General features: G+C 32.5%; 1 protein-coding gene across 5 annotated transcripts in view; it reads left to right on the forward strand.

Annotated features, from left to right (window-relative positions):
- Window positions 1-14,643, forward strand: part of KCNT2 (potassium sodium-activated channel subfamily T member 2) — a 381,853-nt gene that overhangs the window by 232,949 nt on the left and 134,261 nt on the right. For all 5 annotated transcript variants that reach the window (XM_055378337.2, XM_055378343.2, XM_019028251.4 and 2 more), the window contains exon 14: window positions 4,281-4,389. In XM_055378337.2, coding sequence (XP_055234312.2) covers window positions 4,281-4,389 — 109 coding nt within the window. The remainder of the gene's footprint in view (window positions 1-4,280; window positions 4,390-14,643) is intronic.

A 14,643-nucleotide genomic window follows, 5' to 3' on the forward strand; every position in this document is an offset into this window, starting at 1 on the left:
TAGATAGGTGGTTTTTGCATACAAAGAGGAAAATGGGTAGTAGGGGAAAATAGCAGTTACTGTTATTGATGTATTTCTACAGTATGCATTTCTATATTATCTAAATTTTGTGACTTTCTCTTCTATTTTTAATTAGAAAATTATTTGATAAAAATTGGCAGTTTTTGACTGGAAATTCTCCCCCCCCACCAAAAAAAATGTATCTGAGAAACCTGAAAATGTACTATCTCTCCCAGCTCACCGTCACTCTCTCCAACACTGCTTGGTCATACTATCTGATGATGTTTATGCCCATGAAAAGGATTCTTTTGATGTTCTAGAATAATGTTTCTGTAATTTCCATTCTTTCAGTGTTCTTGCTCAGCTCATCCCAGCTCAGCAACCATTCTAGGGTTGTAACTTAGATCATATCATTACCAATAAACGTGACTCCTCTGTCATCTCCAATCCTAGTGTGTCTTCTCTGACTACCACTTCCTATCTTTGTAGTTCACTCCCTCTAATGAAGAACTTCAACTATCTTTTGACCATACAAGACCTACAATTCATTGTCCCTACCAAATCTTCACTGCCATTTACACCCATAGGTCTTGTCTTCCCCTTCTTAGCCTGCTTGAATGTCATGGCACATTATTAATAACCTACATCTTCAATTACACTTGTGACAGTGTTTATGTGGTTTGTGGGCAATAGGGAAACAACTATGAGGAAGCGGGTCAGAAAGTAAGCTGACTTAATAATGATTAATGCTGAATGGTGCTGCAAGCTTGTTTTATTTCATTTCTCCTCCTTCTTTCTTTTTTAATTGGTTTAATAAAATTTATAGGGATGGTTTTATTTTAGTTGAATGTGTCAAGAGTGACCCAAATTATGTAATCAAGTCTTACAAGGTGGAATGCTAAAGAGTTGGAAAACATGAAAACCAATTAGGAAGTTGTTAGCCTAGAGGAAAGAACATCAGAGTTTGAACAACAGTCCACAATCCCTTAGCTGTAATTCCAAAACCAGGAATCTCTGAAACATGAAAATATTTTTGTAGTCTTGGTGGTGAAACACGAAATTATCTGAAATTATTTGGTGGTAGTTCCTGCACTGAACTGCCATGAAGCTATTTAACCCTTTATTTTTTCTGCTTAGTATAAATATTCACACATTTAGCTGCAGAAACAATGATATTTTTAGGAATAGGTTGTTCCTTGGATATGTTATATAGTGTCTGGTAGATGAAACATATTGCCTTTCTAAAATCTGAATTTTTTTTTAATTCTGAAATTTGATGTCTGAGCCTTAAGAATTATGGATGTATTAGAAACCTGTAGTAAGTAGTGAGAATGACAATGGGAAAAAAAGAAAGAGAGGGGAATTTGATTGTATAATCCATAAACTTTGGCTATTATAATGTATTGGGAAATGAGGGGCAGTTAGAATGAAGGAATATTTTCAGTATTTTAATTCAGGCTGAGGATTAGTGGTTAGTTCTAAAAAATGTCCCAAGAGGAAGGATGGATTTGGACCTAAGAGGACAAGTCTAGATATACAAGCAGTTCTATTTTTCAGGTTGAGTTTTAGCTCTCTGTGATACATGCAAATAAAGATTATTATCCAGTTGAATATTATGTCATATCTTTTTCCTTGTATTTTCCATTCATAGAAATTAAATAGCTTTCTTAATGAAAAGAGTACTGAATTTACATTTGTTCTAACAAAGGCTTTCATGATAATTATACATTAACTTATTTATCTAAAAATGGTTATTTTCTCTGATCCAGTACTCTCTTTTTATAATAAATATTTTGCAACACTTCCTACACTATTTTGAAATGAAATTCAGAGTAAATATAACTATCTATACACATAAAGTATAAAAAGTATAATATTCTAATTCTAATATGAAAGAGAAAAAATGGAAATAATAATAAAAAGCATGTTTTTTTAATATGTAAACACTCAAGCATGAATAAACAAGAAGACAGTGGAAAAAAAAGACACTTTTACCAATGACAAGGTGCTAGTTTTTGACTGATACATAACATATATTAATTTTTATTAATGACTCACATACAATGCTAAACATAATAAAGTAAAATTTCTCTTAATTTACACCGCAGTTGCATCCCTAGATAATTCAGTGTACAAAGGAACAGTGCATACATACTTTGTGTTTATGTGTTAAATTGCCACCATTGATGGTAGTACATATACTTATTGTTGAAAGGGCTGATAGACACTGTAAAACTTTTACCAAATGTAGAAAAAAGACACATGCGAACACAAAAATCACTATCTGAAATGTAGGAGTCTTTTGCTTCCTTCTAATTTTCTTTGATTAGTACAGTTTTTGAAACATTAGCCACTGCAGCAAAATCTTCCCACAGCCATTGCCCCCCAAACTCAGATGCACACATTTATTGAAGAAAAGGGAGGAGACCTAATTATTTTTTTTACTTTTTCAACTATTGAAGGAAAATACAATGAGATATTTTCAAAGTATCACACATCCATCACATTTTCTCACATTCCCCTACTGAAAGAAATATGGTTTGTGCACTATAGTAAGGAAAAGTTAATAATTGCATGCTACATTGCGTATATGGTAATCATACCTTCCAAATTTTGTTACAGTTTGAAATTTTAAAAATTCTATGTGGTAATAAATGTACATATTTTTCTCAGATCATCTGTTCTAATTTTTGATTTGAAATTTATGGGTTCCCTATGTATTGATATCATATGATTCTACAGTAATAACATTCCGGGTTTAGCAATTTTGTCACTCTGTTTTCACAGATTGGGCATACACACTCAAAATTATTTTGAGATAATATTGAAATGATAGTTTAAAAACACTCTTCTTTTGCAAATCTTATGTACACTTCCCTGCATTCAAAATTGTATCTAGAATCTGCTTGCCTTTCCTGCAAAGCAATAAATAATCTGGTTATGTATTTCAAAAACATTTTATGTCAATTATAATATATTGACAAGTGGGTGTGGGGAGAGAGATTATCAGTAGAAACTTGATGTTTTTGTATTTTTGAGTAAATCCTGACATATATCCATAGTATATATTTTCTTCCATAAAATGTGAAAAAGAAACAATAAAAAATGAAGGCAAAATAAAAAGTAGTATGCTATCTCATGTACTAAATCATATTATAAAAACAGGGCAGAACGAAAGTCAATGTTTGTCCAGAGCATTTGCTAAACCATTTCCCATGTAACCTTTTCTTCTTTCTTCATAAATTGTATGGTGTTATGTGTTCATTTTATAGATCTAGCTCACTGACAAATTTTATCTTCTATTTCTTAATTTTGCTAAAAGTGCTACTTTTCTGCCTAAAAATATGTATTTTCTTAGAATATTAAACCTTCTCTTTATTTTTAATACCAGCTATACTTGTTTATTTGGGAAAACAGGTTTTTGTTTTTTCCAAAATAAACACTATTTAATCACTTTTTAAAAACACGACTTCTGTAGAAAATAGAATATCTGGCATCTGGGCCCTCATTCCTGCATAACAATGCTTGGCCTGAGTAGCATCATTCTCTTTAGATGCGGCCTGCACTTTCCCATGTGCTCTCATTTCTGGCACTATTATTTTTATGTCATTGAATTTCAGCAGCCATTTATTATGTTTTCTGGTTGGACCCTATCATCTTTTGGGTTTATGACTTTTAGGAATTTGGAGTTAAAGTACAATTTCAATTTCAATTTACTTTAGCAAATTCTATTGCTTGATATTACAGTTATTTTCATAGTATCAAATATATTTCTGCTATGCTAGGCACATATTATCTGCTAAATCTTTTAATAATTACTTTCTAAAATTTATGCTGTGTCATTATGAATTTGATATATCAATACTCTTCTAAATCAGTACTGTTGTATTTTATACTATAGAATTATCAGAACAAAAGGAGACTTTATAAAGTATTTGATATATTTTAGACCACACCTCAAACCCACCTGCTAGGCATAGGAAGATTAAGCATTTTACCAAAAGTTGCCAATTTTGTTAAGACAGGGTTAAGCATTTTAGCAAAGGTTGCTAAATTTGTTGAGACAGGAGTGACCCCCAAGCCAATCACTTAACCCATACTCCAGTACTCTTTCTTAGGAGATATATTTCCTGGGGATAAAATTGCACTTGTAAAAACATCTCTAAAACAAGTATGTTTATATTGAGACTTTTACCATTTTATTCATTTTGTTTTATTTTTTACATTTTATTACTCTCCAAAGGTAAATTATTCTAATTTACCTATTTTATTTCAAACAGATCATGTTGTTTGTGAAGAAGAGTTTAAATACGCCATGTTAGCTTTAAACTGTATATGCCCAGCAACATCTACACTTATTACACTACTGGTTCATACCTCTAGAGGGCAGTAAGTATATTTTTTCTTTAAGTTAACCTTTTAAATTATATAAAAAACAATAAGAGCAGTTATGTGATTTAAAAATATAGAAGGCCTACGTATACAGCTAGATATGTACCTATATTTGAATTTGTGTGAGTTATCTTTATCTGATAGATAAATAAAGACATGTTAAGGAATCCAAGACATACAAAAAGTGAGTGATATGCTGTCTTTTCTCAGTAGTCTTGAGATAGTTTGTTGCAACTTATTAATAAATTCTAAGTGCCCGCATCATTTGTTAGGCCTAGGAGTAGGACATTATTTTCATTTTAAAGATGAATACTGCAGCAAATGAAACATTTAATTAAAGTATTCTCACAGTTATTAGTATAAGAACTTAAAGTCAAATTTTTCTGTTCCTGAGGTAAGTTTTATCTGAAAGCTTAATGTACACAATTGACGTCAAAATGGCAATTTTATAACAGAATAATAACAAAGTAGTTGTATAAAATTAGCTAATGCAGTATAAATCGCTTTTTATATGCATTTCAAGGTTGGAGAAAGTTGTACCATTAGAACCTTTTTTATTCTTGTTTGTTTATTTTGATAGAGTTTTATGAAATACAGAAGTTGTTTTTGACTAGGATGATCAAAGAAAATGTAACTAGTGAACATAGTCATTGCTCTTATTTAAAGAGACAAATGTACTTCATTTCATATCTTGTCATATTTCTAATCTTATATTTCAGACAAAATGTTGATTTTCTAAGTAAATTCCACTTATGCTAGTGGTTACGATTACTCATATTAAGTAAGTTAATTGATAATTGTTTAGGTGAAGTGTCAAATCAAATAAATCCAGAAAAAGGAAAATTCTTTTTTGAGATTTATTTATAGATGGATAAGTTGTTAATTTAAAAGTAGTAAATACTCAGTGGTATATAAATTTGATTTTACTGTCTTACTTCTGACTGCCTAATTCGGATGGTAAAAGTTTCTTAGGAGCAATTTTCTCAAAGTTGTGAATAGGAATATTTCTATTCTATATACTTACAAGCCTTTAATCTGTGCAATAGGAAGGATGTAACAGGATTAGGAATGACATCTATCTTCTTTGCAGGAAGTGTTTGTCATTTTGATGCAATTAAATAAAGTACTAAAAATTATGTTAACACCAATTAAGTGAACATTCATAGAACTCATCAAGTGTCTTCATTATTTTTCCGTAACGTCTTCGTGCAGACTCAGACAACTGTAATGATGACTATCTAGGCAACTTCATTGTTGTATACATGAGTGATAAAATAAGTCCCATAAACACTATATAACACAGCTCATTACTCATGACTGAAGTTAAATTTCATTGTGCATCTCCTAGTAAATATTATTTATTGACAAACAGTATTGCCTGGTGAAAAAGAATTATAGTTCACATAAGTTAAAAAAAGATTTTAGTGATCCTTAGAATAAGACGTTTCCCAACATACTCTAATGAATTTTGCCTTATTAAGAAAGAAAGCAAAGTTGTTGAAAACATTGTTATATAATTAAGGATTTCCTTTAAATAAGAGTGACTTGCAAAATTATTTTACAACTGTGTCACAGTAAATGCTATCATCCACCATAATAACTTCTTATAGTAGATTTATTGAAATAAAACTTACATACTATACAATTCACCCATTTAAAGTGTACAATTCAATATGTTAAAAGTATATTCATAGAATTATTCAACCATCACCACTAAATGATTCCAGAACCACATAAAGAAATTATCTACCCTTTAGTGTCACCCTACATTTTCTCCCCACCAATTCTTGCAGCCCTAGGCAACCACAATCTATTTCTGCTTTTATAGATTTACTGTAGCCTCCACAGTAGCTGGGACTATAGTCATGAACCACCATGCCCGGCTTTTTTTTTTTTTTTTTTTTTTTTTTTGTAGTGACGGGATTTTGCCATATTGCCCAGGCTAGTCTCGAACTCCTGGGCTCAAGTGATCCATCTGACTTGGCCTTCGAAAGTGCTGGAATTACAGACCTGAGCCATTAGGCTCAGCTGAAATCATTTTAGTATATTTGGTAATACAGTAAATAAATGAACATAAAGAATTTTAAATAATTTGGTTTTGCTTTAGATTCAGGGGATATGTGTGCATGTTGGTTACTTGGGTGCATTGCATAATGGTAGAGACTGGGCTTCTAGTGCACTGGTCACCCAAATGTTGAACATTGTACATAATGTTTTTCAAGTTTCATTCATATTGTAATATGCACCAGCACTTTATTCCTTTTTACAACTGAATAATATTCCATTGCATGGATAGATCACATTTTATTTTTCCACTCATCAGTTGGTGGGTATTTGGGTTGCTTCTAACATTTTCACAATGCTGCTGTTAACATTTGTGAAAAGGTTTTTGTGTAACATAGGCTTTCATTTTCTTGCGTCTATATCTAGGAGTAGAATTGCTGGGTCATATGGTCACTCTGTTTAGCTTCTTTAGGAACTGTCAGAATATTTTTCCAATAGCACTTTGATTATCATCATCAACATATCAGGATGCTACTTTCTTTACATCATCAGCAATATTCGTAATTATCCGCTTTTTTTTTTATCATAACCATCCTAGTGGTTATGAAGTGGTCTCTCCAGCAACTTACCCAGCACTCTAATACAATTCCCAAGGCTGATTAAAACTCTTACAATATAACATTTTCTTTTTCTATTTGTTATTATGTTAATTCCAGTTCTAGCTGATCTGTCAGTCATAAATAAATTAGATGACTTCATAGAACTGTGTAATTTATATTTTTAGAGAGTTTATTCTGTATTTTAATGCTTCTCAATTTTTTTCCTCATTTTTCAGACCCGCTCACTTTATTTACATTTGAGTGTTCTGTGCTCTTGGCAGTGGTATGTCTTATTGTTGATTAAATTAGCATTTTTATTTATTTTGCAATCTCGTCAAAAATAAGTTTATTCTCAATGAACATAAATTTATTCTTTAGAAAAAAATCACCTTTGAACATGGACTATAATGATTTCCACAAGGAAATGCTGGATTATCAGTCCAGTTTGTTAACATTCAACTGGCGCATCCTGATTACATTTCAGCTTTATCAGAATTTTAAAAATTTAGCAATTCATTTTCTTTGTCTTTCAATTTGTTTTCACAATACTTAATTAATCCCATCCACGAGGTAATCTTTTTCACCTCAGTAATAATTGAGGGATAAGAAAAAGAGAGAATTGATAAGAAAAATACTGCTTAGTTAGAATTCACAGAAGTTTGTCACTGATTAGATATGAGTGTAGAAAAGAGAGAGGGGGAAAAAAAGAAAATCTCCTCACTTATTGACACTGGACAGTAGAAAATAATGAAGTACATAGTTGGCAGAAGGAAAAGTGGTTTGATATTGGATGTATTGCTTTCTGATGAAGACATAATGTGGTAGGAATTGCTGCACGCTTGGTTCCTGAGGTGGTGGATCGTGCCAGTCAGGCTCACAAATGTGAAGGAGGAAGTAGTAGGGATTTGGGAGAAATGACAATTTGAGACTATTTTCTAGGAATTTATTAATTCTAGGAAATAGAGTGAAGAAAAGGAAAGCAAATATAGTATAGCATAATAAAATAAAACTGAGATAGGATTTCTAAAAGGAACTGGATTGTTAACAATATAGACGATTCTAGATTAAGACTGAGCAAGCATTTTGGAGGCTGTTCTCTGAGGACTTCTGAAAAAACAATTTCTACAATGGGGATTTTCTTATTGTGAGAAAATATGAACAAATTAAGGAATGATAAGAAATGAAGTGTGGTTGGAGATTGCTACTTCATTAGGTTTGTTCATTAATCGAAGAAAGAAAAATAATGAAAGTCCTATTGCACAGAAATGTTAAGGAAAGCTTTTTCTATGTACACAAGTATTTATCGATTTTTGTTTGCTTTTAATGTTTAAATTTTAAGTACCACTAAAGAAAAAGAGATTGAAAACGCAGTGAGGGAGTAAAGGATGTGATCCGGAGACTGGAATGTTTCTGCATGATAAAGGGAAAATCATTTATTCCTTAGGAAGTAATGGGTGAGGCAAGTGGTGATTTACACTAATTTTATTTCTGTGGAATAAGGAATATTGCATTAGTTAAAAATGTGTTCTGCCCCATGTAACGTAATATGTCACTGAAAGTAGGGGTGGTGTTTAGTTTACACCTTAAAAACTATGGGTTCAGCATCCAGAGCAGGCTATCTGACTCAGTGATGTCATCAGAGCACGTTGTTCTGTTTTCTTATTCCAACATCTTTACCCTATAGTCTTTACCCTTCAGGATTCTCTTATTGTAATCATAAAATGCATTATCTGCTTCAGGCTAGTCTTCTAGCTAAGAAGATGGAAGAATGTCAAAGGGGCAGATTATTGCCAACTGAGGCTATATTTAAGGCTTTCCATGAGTCCCACTCATTGCCTTTTAACATATAATTGGTCAGAGCCCTGTCACATGTTTCCAGACAAGCATCCTGAAACATTAAGTATTTTAGATTTATAGCTTTTTAATAGAGAAAGGCAAGGGAAGAGTGGTTTATAAAACATTTTGGAGTAGTCAATACAGTTTCTGTCATTTTGTCACAGATTTGTGATTATCATTAAAAATTATACATAGCAAAGAAACTATGCTTTCATATTTTGCATAAAGGATATAAGTATATTTCACATATTCAAATGTGGGCTTGATTCTAGTTGTATCTGTTAGTTATGTAAATATTTATAAAGTACATATACATCTACACATGTATTTACATACAAACATATGCATACATTTATTTAGAATTGGATGTTTACTTTTTAAAAATCATTAGGTTAAATATCATAGGAACGAAATGGTAAATCAAAGGATCTTAGAAGGGAATATATTGAATCATACAAATAACTGAGATCACCTAAGTTTTACATGTGAAGTACCACGAAGGTCATTGACAGTCATTAAAGAGAGAGCTCAAATTTGGTGATGCAATCATTCTGCTAAAATGAATATTACGTATACCTATGGTATAGTTACTACATGATTTTTTTTTATAGTTCTTTACCTGAATTTTAATGTTTCCTGTCACAAACCAAAACAAGTCATATTATTATTATTATAAAATGTATGATAAAGAAATTTATCTCAGTAAAGCAGCAGCTGAAATTATACTCTTCAGGAATCACAAATCCTAATCACAAACAAAATTCTTTCTGTTTTGTAGTAGGCATGTTGCAAATTCAGGAAAGAAATGTGGCATAGAGGAAAGAACACTGGTTTTGGCAGACAGAAATGGTTGACTCATTAACTGCCAAACCCAATTAACATTGAACCAACCTGCTCCACTTAATTTTCAATCATATTATATGGAAAGTTGAGATAATAATTTTTATCTAATCCATTTATTTATTCACTTATTTAGCAATTAGTTATTGAATATTTACTGTGTGACAGAATGATTTCAGGTGTTCTTAAAAAACCAACAGAAAAATCTCTGCTCTTGGGGAGTTTTTATTCTAACTGGAGAGACAAAATAAACAATAATAAACAAGTAAAATACAAATATTTCTGCTGGCAGTAGTGCTATGGAGAAAAATTAAGTAGGGAAGGGCAATGAAGAACACAAGGATGTGGCAGTGGGTTTAATTTAAATGATACAGTCATTGTATGACTTCATCAAGGAGCTGGTATTTACAATGACCTGAGCAAATTAAAGTAATAATTATGCACATATCTGAGATATAAGTTTTCCAGGCAAAAGGAAAAGCATGACTCTGAGATGCAAGCACATCTGATGACTTGAGGAACATCAAGAAGACAAGCATAAGCCGGGTGTGGTGGCTCACGCCTGTAATCCCAGCGCTTTGGGAGGCCGAGGCAGGCAGATCATGTGAGTTCAGGCATTTGAGCCTGGCCTGATCAACATGGAGAAACCCCATCTCTACTAAAAATACAAAATTAGCCTGGCATGGTGGTGCATGCCTGTAATCCCAGCTACTCAGGAGGCTGAGGCAGGAGAATCCCTTGAACCCGGGAGGCAGAGGCTGCAGTGAGCCGAGATCGCGCCATTGCACTCCAGCCTGGGCAAAAAGAGCGAAACTCTGTCTCAAAAAATAATAATAATAATTAAATAAATAAGTAAATAAAGAAGACATGCATAAATAGAGCAGAGTGAAGGAAGAGAAAGGTAGTAAAAGTTGAGATCTGAAAAGAAACAATGGGCCAGGTCATGTAGCGTCTCCTAGGCCATTATAAGAATGTTGATGAACATACAAATTTGACTGTCATGACCGTATAAACCCCATTTAAAGCCTTGAAACTGGATGAAGTCAACTCACAGAATTACTTTGAAAATTATGTAGCCACGCCTAACCATAGTAATTGGTCTTTAGTTGTCTCATTGGCTTTGTTAATCTATATCAGTCAGAATCTATACAAGTAAGAGTTAGTCTTTTAATTTGGTGTCAAAATTGGCAGTTTGAGAGAGACAGGAGAAGACAAAGCAGGATACCCAGAACCACATGTTGTATTTGTGATGGAGTAGAAGAAAAAGTCCCAGGCCTTGCATGTTTGTATTTTATATCTAAATCAGAATATTCCTAGGCCTATACCAAAACATCACAATTTCATGACTGTAAGAGAATAAATGTTCATAATTTTATTTAGATTTTTTTGGAACAATGACATTAACAAACAAATAGATAACAGGATGCAAGAACAGCGACAGCATGTTTTTAACCATGGCCAATCTTTTGATTCAATGCCTTAAATATTACAGAAATTAGGATTAAAGGTATTTTGAGAAAAAGGTGATTTAAATACCTATAATGTTGAACCTTTTTATTTTCAAGTGATGTATTATTCAGTCATAGAAGATTTTTATAGAAGAAAGCCACCATGAGTTACAGGAAGTATAAAACTCTTTTGTCTGCTTAAAAGGTGTATGTTTTTAGTGACCATTTGAAAGTGTATGTGGAGGAAATGAACAATATAAAGAATTGAAGAAATAATTATTGAAGAGGCCTTAAATAAGATAAATTTATTTGAAAATTAATCAGAAGACATAAAGATTAAAATATAGGTATCAGAGAAAATAATTGTTAACTTCTATTAGTATAAGCAAATAATAGTTGCTATTAGACTCAAATACTGATAACACATTATTACAAGGATATTTTGAAATAACGTTATTTTGATTTATGAGACCAAAGAAAGAGAAGGTTTCAAATACTAATCAGTTGGTCTATGATATGAATGTATATTTGAAGTACTCTGAATGGATGAAAAGATTTAAGAATTCCAATGCTATATTTTATAAATATATTAAAAGTAAGGGGAAGCAAATTTGCTTTTACATGGCGCAGAATTAATTTTAAAAAGTTGCAATATTGTAAATATGTTCCTCAGAGGTGGTTATTTCATAAGAAGTTCTTCATTAACTTATTGGGAAAGTATGTTATTTTCACAAACAAGTTCAAACAGCAGATCTAGATATTGCTGCAATGCTCTTTGTGAAATGAAAATTCTTATAAACATTAGCTGTTAAGTTTATCTGTTGTGTTCAAAGTAATTGGTATCTTTAAAAATAGAAAAGAAAAACAGAATACCTGATTTACATTTGTTTGCTTAGCTTTCAAGATTTCATTATGCCTGTATTCAATTGCTAAGTGTAAAATTACAGAAAGGTGGTTTTGTTCAGTTTTCTATCATGAGCATTTAAGCTTAAGGGAATTTTAGGATTCCTCAAATAACTATTTCACCAGAGAGATTGCTTAATAATTTTGCAAAATCTGCAGCCACAGTAGAAACACATTAAGCCAAAATGCAATGTAATTAATTTGTGTGTATGCTGTATAAAAAGTGATTCTGTAATTTCATATGGTTGCCAAATTTGTGTTCCAAGGCAAAATTAATGTTTTTGGATGGGTGTTAATACCTTTCCTGAAAAATAAAATTACATATTCAAGGGAGTTTGGAAATATTAGGTTAAACATATTTTAATGACATTTAAAAAACCTTTTAATTTGAACCAATTTTAAACTTACACAAAAGTTGGAAAATCAGTAGAGTTCACACATACGCTTTCCATACATAAATTTCCCTTAACATTTATCTTTTATAATCATAGTGCAATTATCAAAAGAAGGGGTTAACACTGATACAATACTATTGACTAAATTATAGGCCTTATTTGAATTTTATCTTTTTTCATTAATGTCTATTTTGTGTTCCACAACTATAAGATCCTGCATTGCCTTTAGTTGTTATTTCTCTTTAACCTCCTCCAATTTATGACAGTTCTTGTGGATGAGATTGGAATCAGTATAAACTCATGATTTTCAATGTATATAAACAAAAAAGATAGATACAGAAATACAGATGTGCATCTATGTATGTCTGCTAGTATATATACTTACAATTCCTGGCCATGTCTCTGAGACAGAACAGAGGCAATGACATCTCAGTTGAAATGAGCAAACATGTCTTAGTAAATTTGTGTTGCTACGACAGAATACCTGTGACTGAGTAATTTATAAAGACAGATTTATTTTCTTGGGGAGTCCAAAATTCAGGGCCAGAATCTTGTGAGGGCCTTCTTGCTATGTCATCCCATGGCAGAAGGCAGAAGGGCAAGACAAAGACAGTATGTGTAAAAGGGAGCTAATGAGGAGGATGAACTCATGTTTATAACAAACCCATTCTCCAGCTGTAGGATGTTAACCCATTCTATAAGGCAGAGCCCTATGAACTAATAAGGCCTTATTAGGCCCACCTCCCAACACTGTTGCATTGGGCATTAAGTTTCCAACACATGAACTTTAGGGAACATATTCAAATCCTAGCAACACTTAAGGCTCAGATCTTGTTTGGTAAACATCATCCTCCAATATAAATATCCAGGGCTCCTTGGAGTATTGGTTGATTCCAGGAATGGGGCAGGGAAAATACAAGATAAGCCTGAAGAATGTTGTGGTGGCAGAAAGTAAGGAATTGCTCCAAATTATATGGGGGCTGGTCAAAAGAAACAACATGAAGGAGGTCCTAATGGGCTAAGATGGAATCTTTTGGGCCACAAAATAAATAATGATATTAGGTTTTAACCCATAAAATAAAATAAATATCCAGTAGTCCATACTAATATAAATAAGTAAATAGGGGATAAGGCATAGCTCTTTCTTACTGAAGAATTCTAATTAATAAATATAGAAGGAAAGAGAAAAATATGAAGTCACCATTAGGCAAACACTACAGTAATAATTGTGACTCCTCAATGAGTACTAATATTAGGGATGAAAGTTTGAGGAGAACTAGTATAATTGTGTGCTTTTGACATGCCTCCCTAAAATAGTTAATAACTATTAAGGGAAAATTTGTAACTTTATCATGGAGGAACCTGTGAGACACCATCTTAACCAAGGGATCAAGGTAACCATAATCAATAAAGATGTTTTTATGTTGCCTTTCATATGATGCACTAAGAAGTTACTTTGGTATTCCTGCCAACATTTTCTAATCATGTGAAATATTGAGAGCATCCTACAAAATGACTGCCTGAAACTCTTTAAAATTTCAAGTCTTCAACAAAGAAAGACTGAGGAATTAAAAATTTATTTTAAAACATTTTAGCTTAACTCGAGGAGGTTTTAAATATTTGGAGATAGTATTTTGACTGGAGGACTTCCCTCAGCAAAACCTTTATGAAAATACATATTTGGAAGAAAGGAAAGGCCAGCAAATGTCAGGTAAAGCAATGTTTTTTTCTCTTACTGCCTTGAACCCAAATTCCAAGCAGAACTTTTAAGGATCTGAACTACACCAGACAGAAGTCTTCAATGTTTCTCTGACCATTAGGCTAATGAACTCAGATGCAAATTAGCCATGAGATCTTCCTTGTCTGTTATGCTCCAGCATCCAGAATCTCCAATTCTAAACACCGTGATAAGGGAAAATAAAAATCCATTGTCATTTATCATCACCAGAAAAGAAGGACTGAGAAAGACCACAAGGCAGGAGGAAAGCAAGGAAGGAGGTAATGACAGGAAGACAGGAAGACTTTGTTTCCCTTTAATCCTAAACTCCTCACAGAAGCCCCAGGGAATCAACTGTCATGAGGGAGGAGGAGAAAGTTTCTCAAAAGTAATAGGGATTATAATTACCACACTGACTGCAACAAAGCAAAAACAAACAAACAAAAAAAGTGGGGGAGCGTGCTCAAATGAACTATTTTTAGTTCCCTTGGAAGTTTCACACTCAAAAA

The sequence above is a fragment of the Gorilla gorilla genome, chromosome 1, assembly GCF_029281585.2.
Source record: "Gorilla gorilla gorilla isolate KB3781 chromosome 1, NHGRI_mGorGor1-v2.1_pri, whole genome shotgun sequence".
NCBI lineage: Eukaryota > Metazoa > Chordata > Mammalia > Primates > Hominidae > Gorilla > Gorilla gorilla.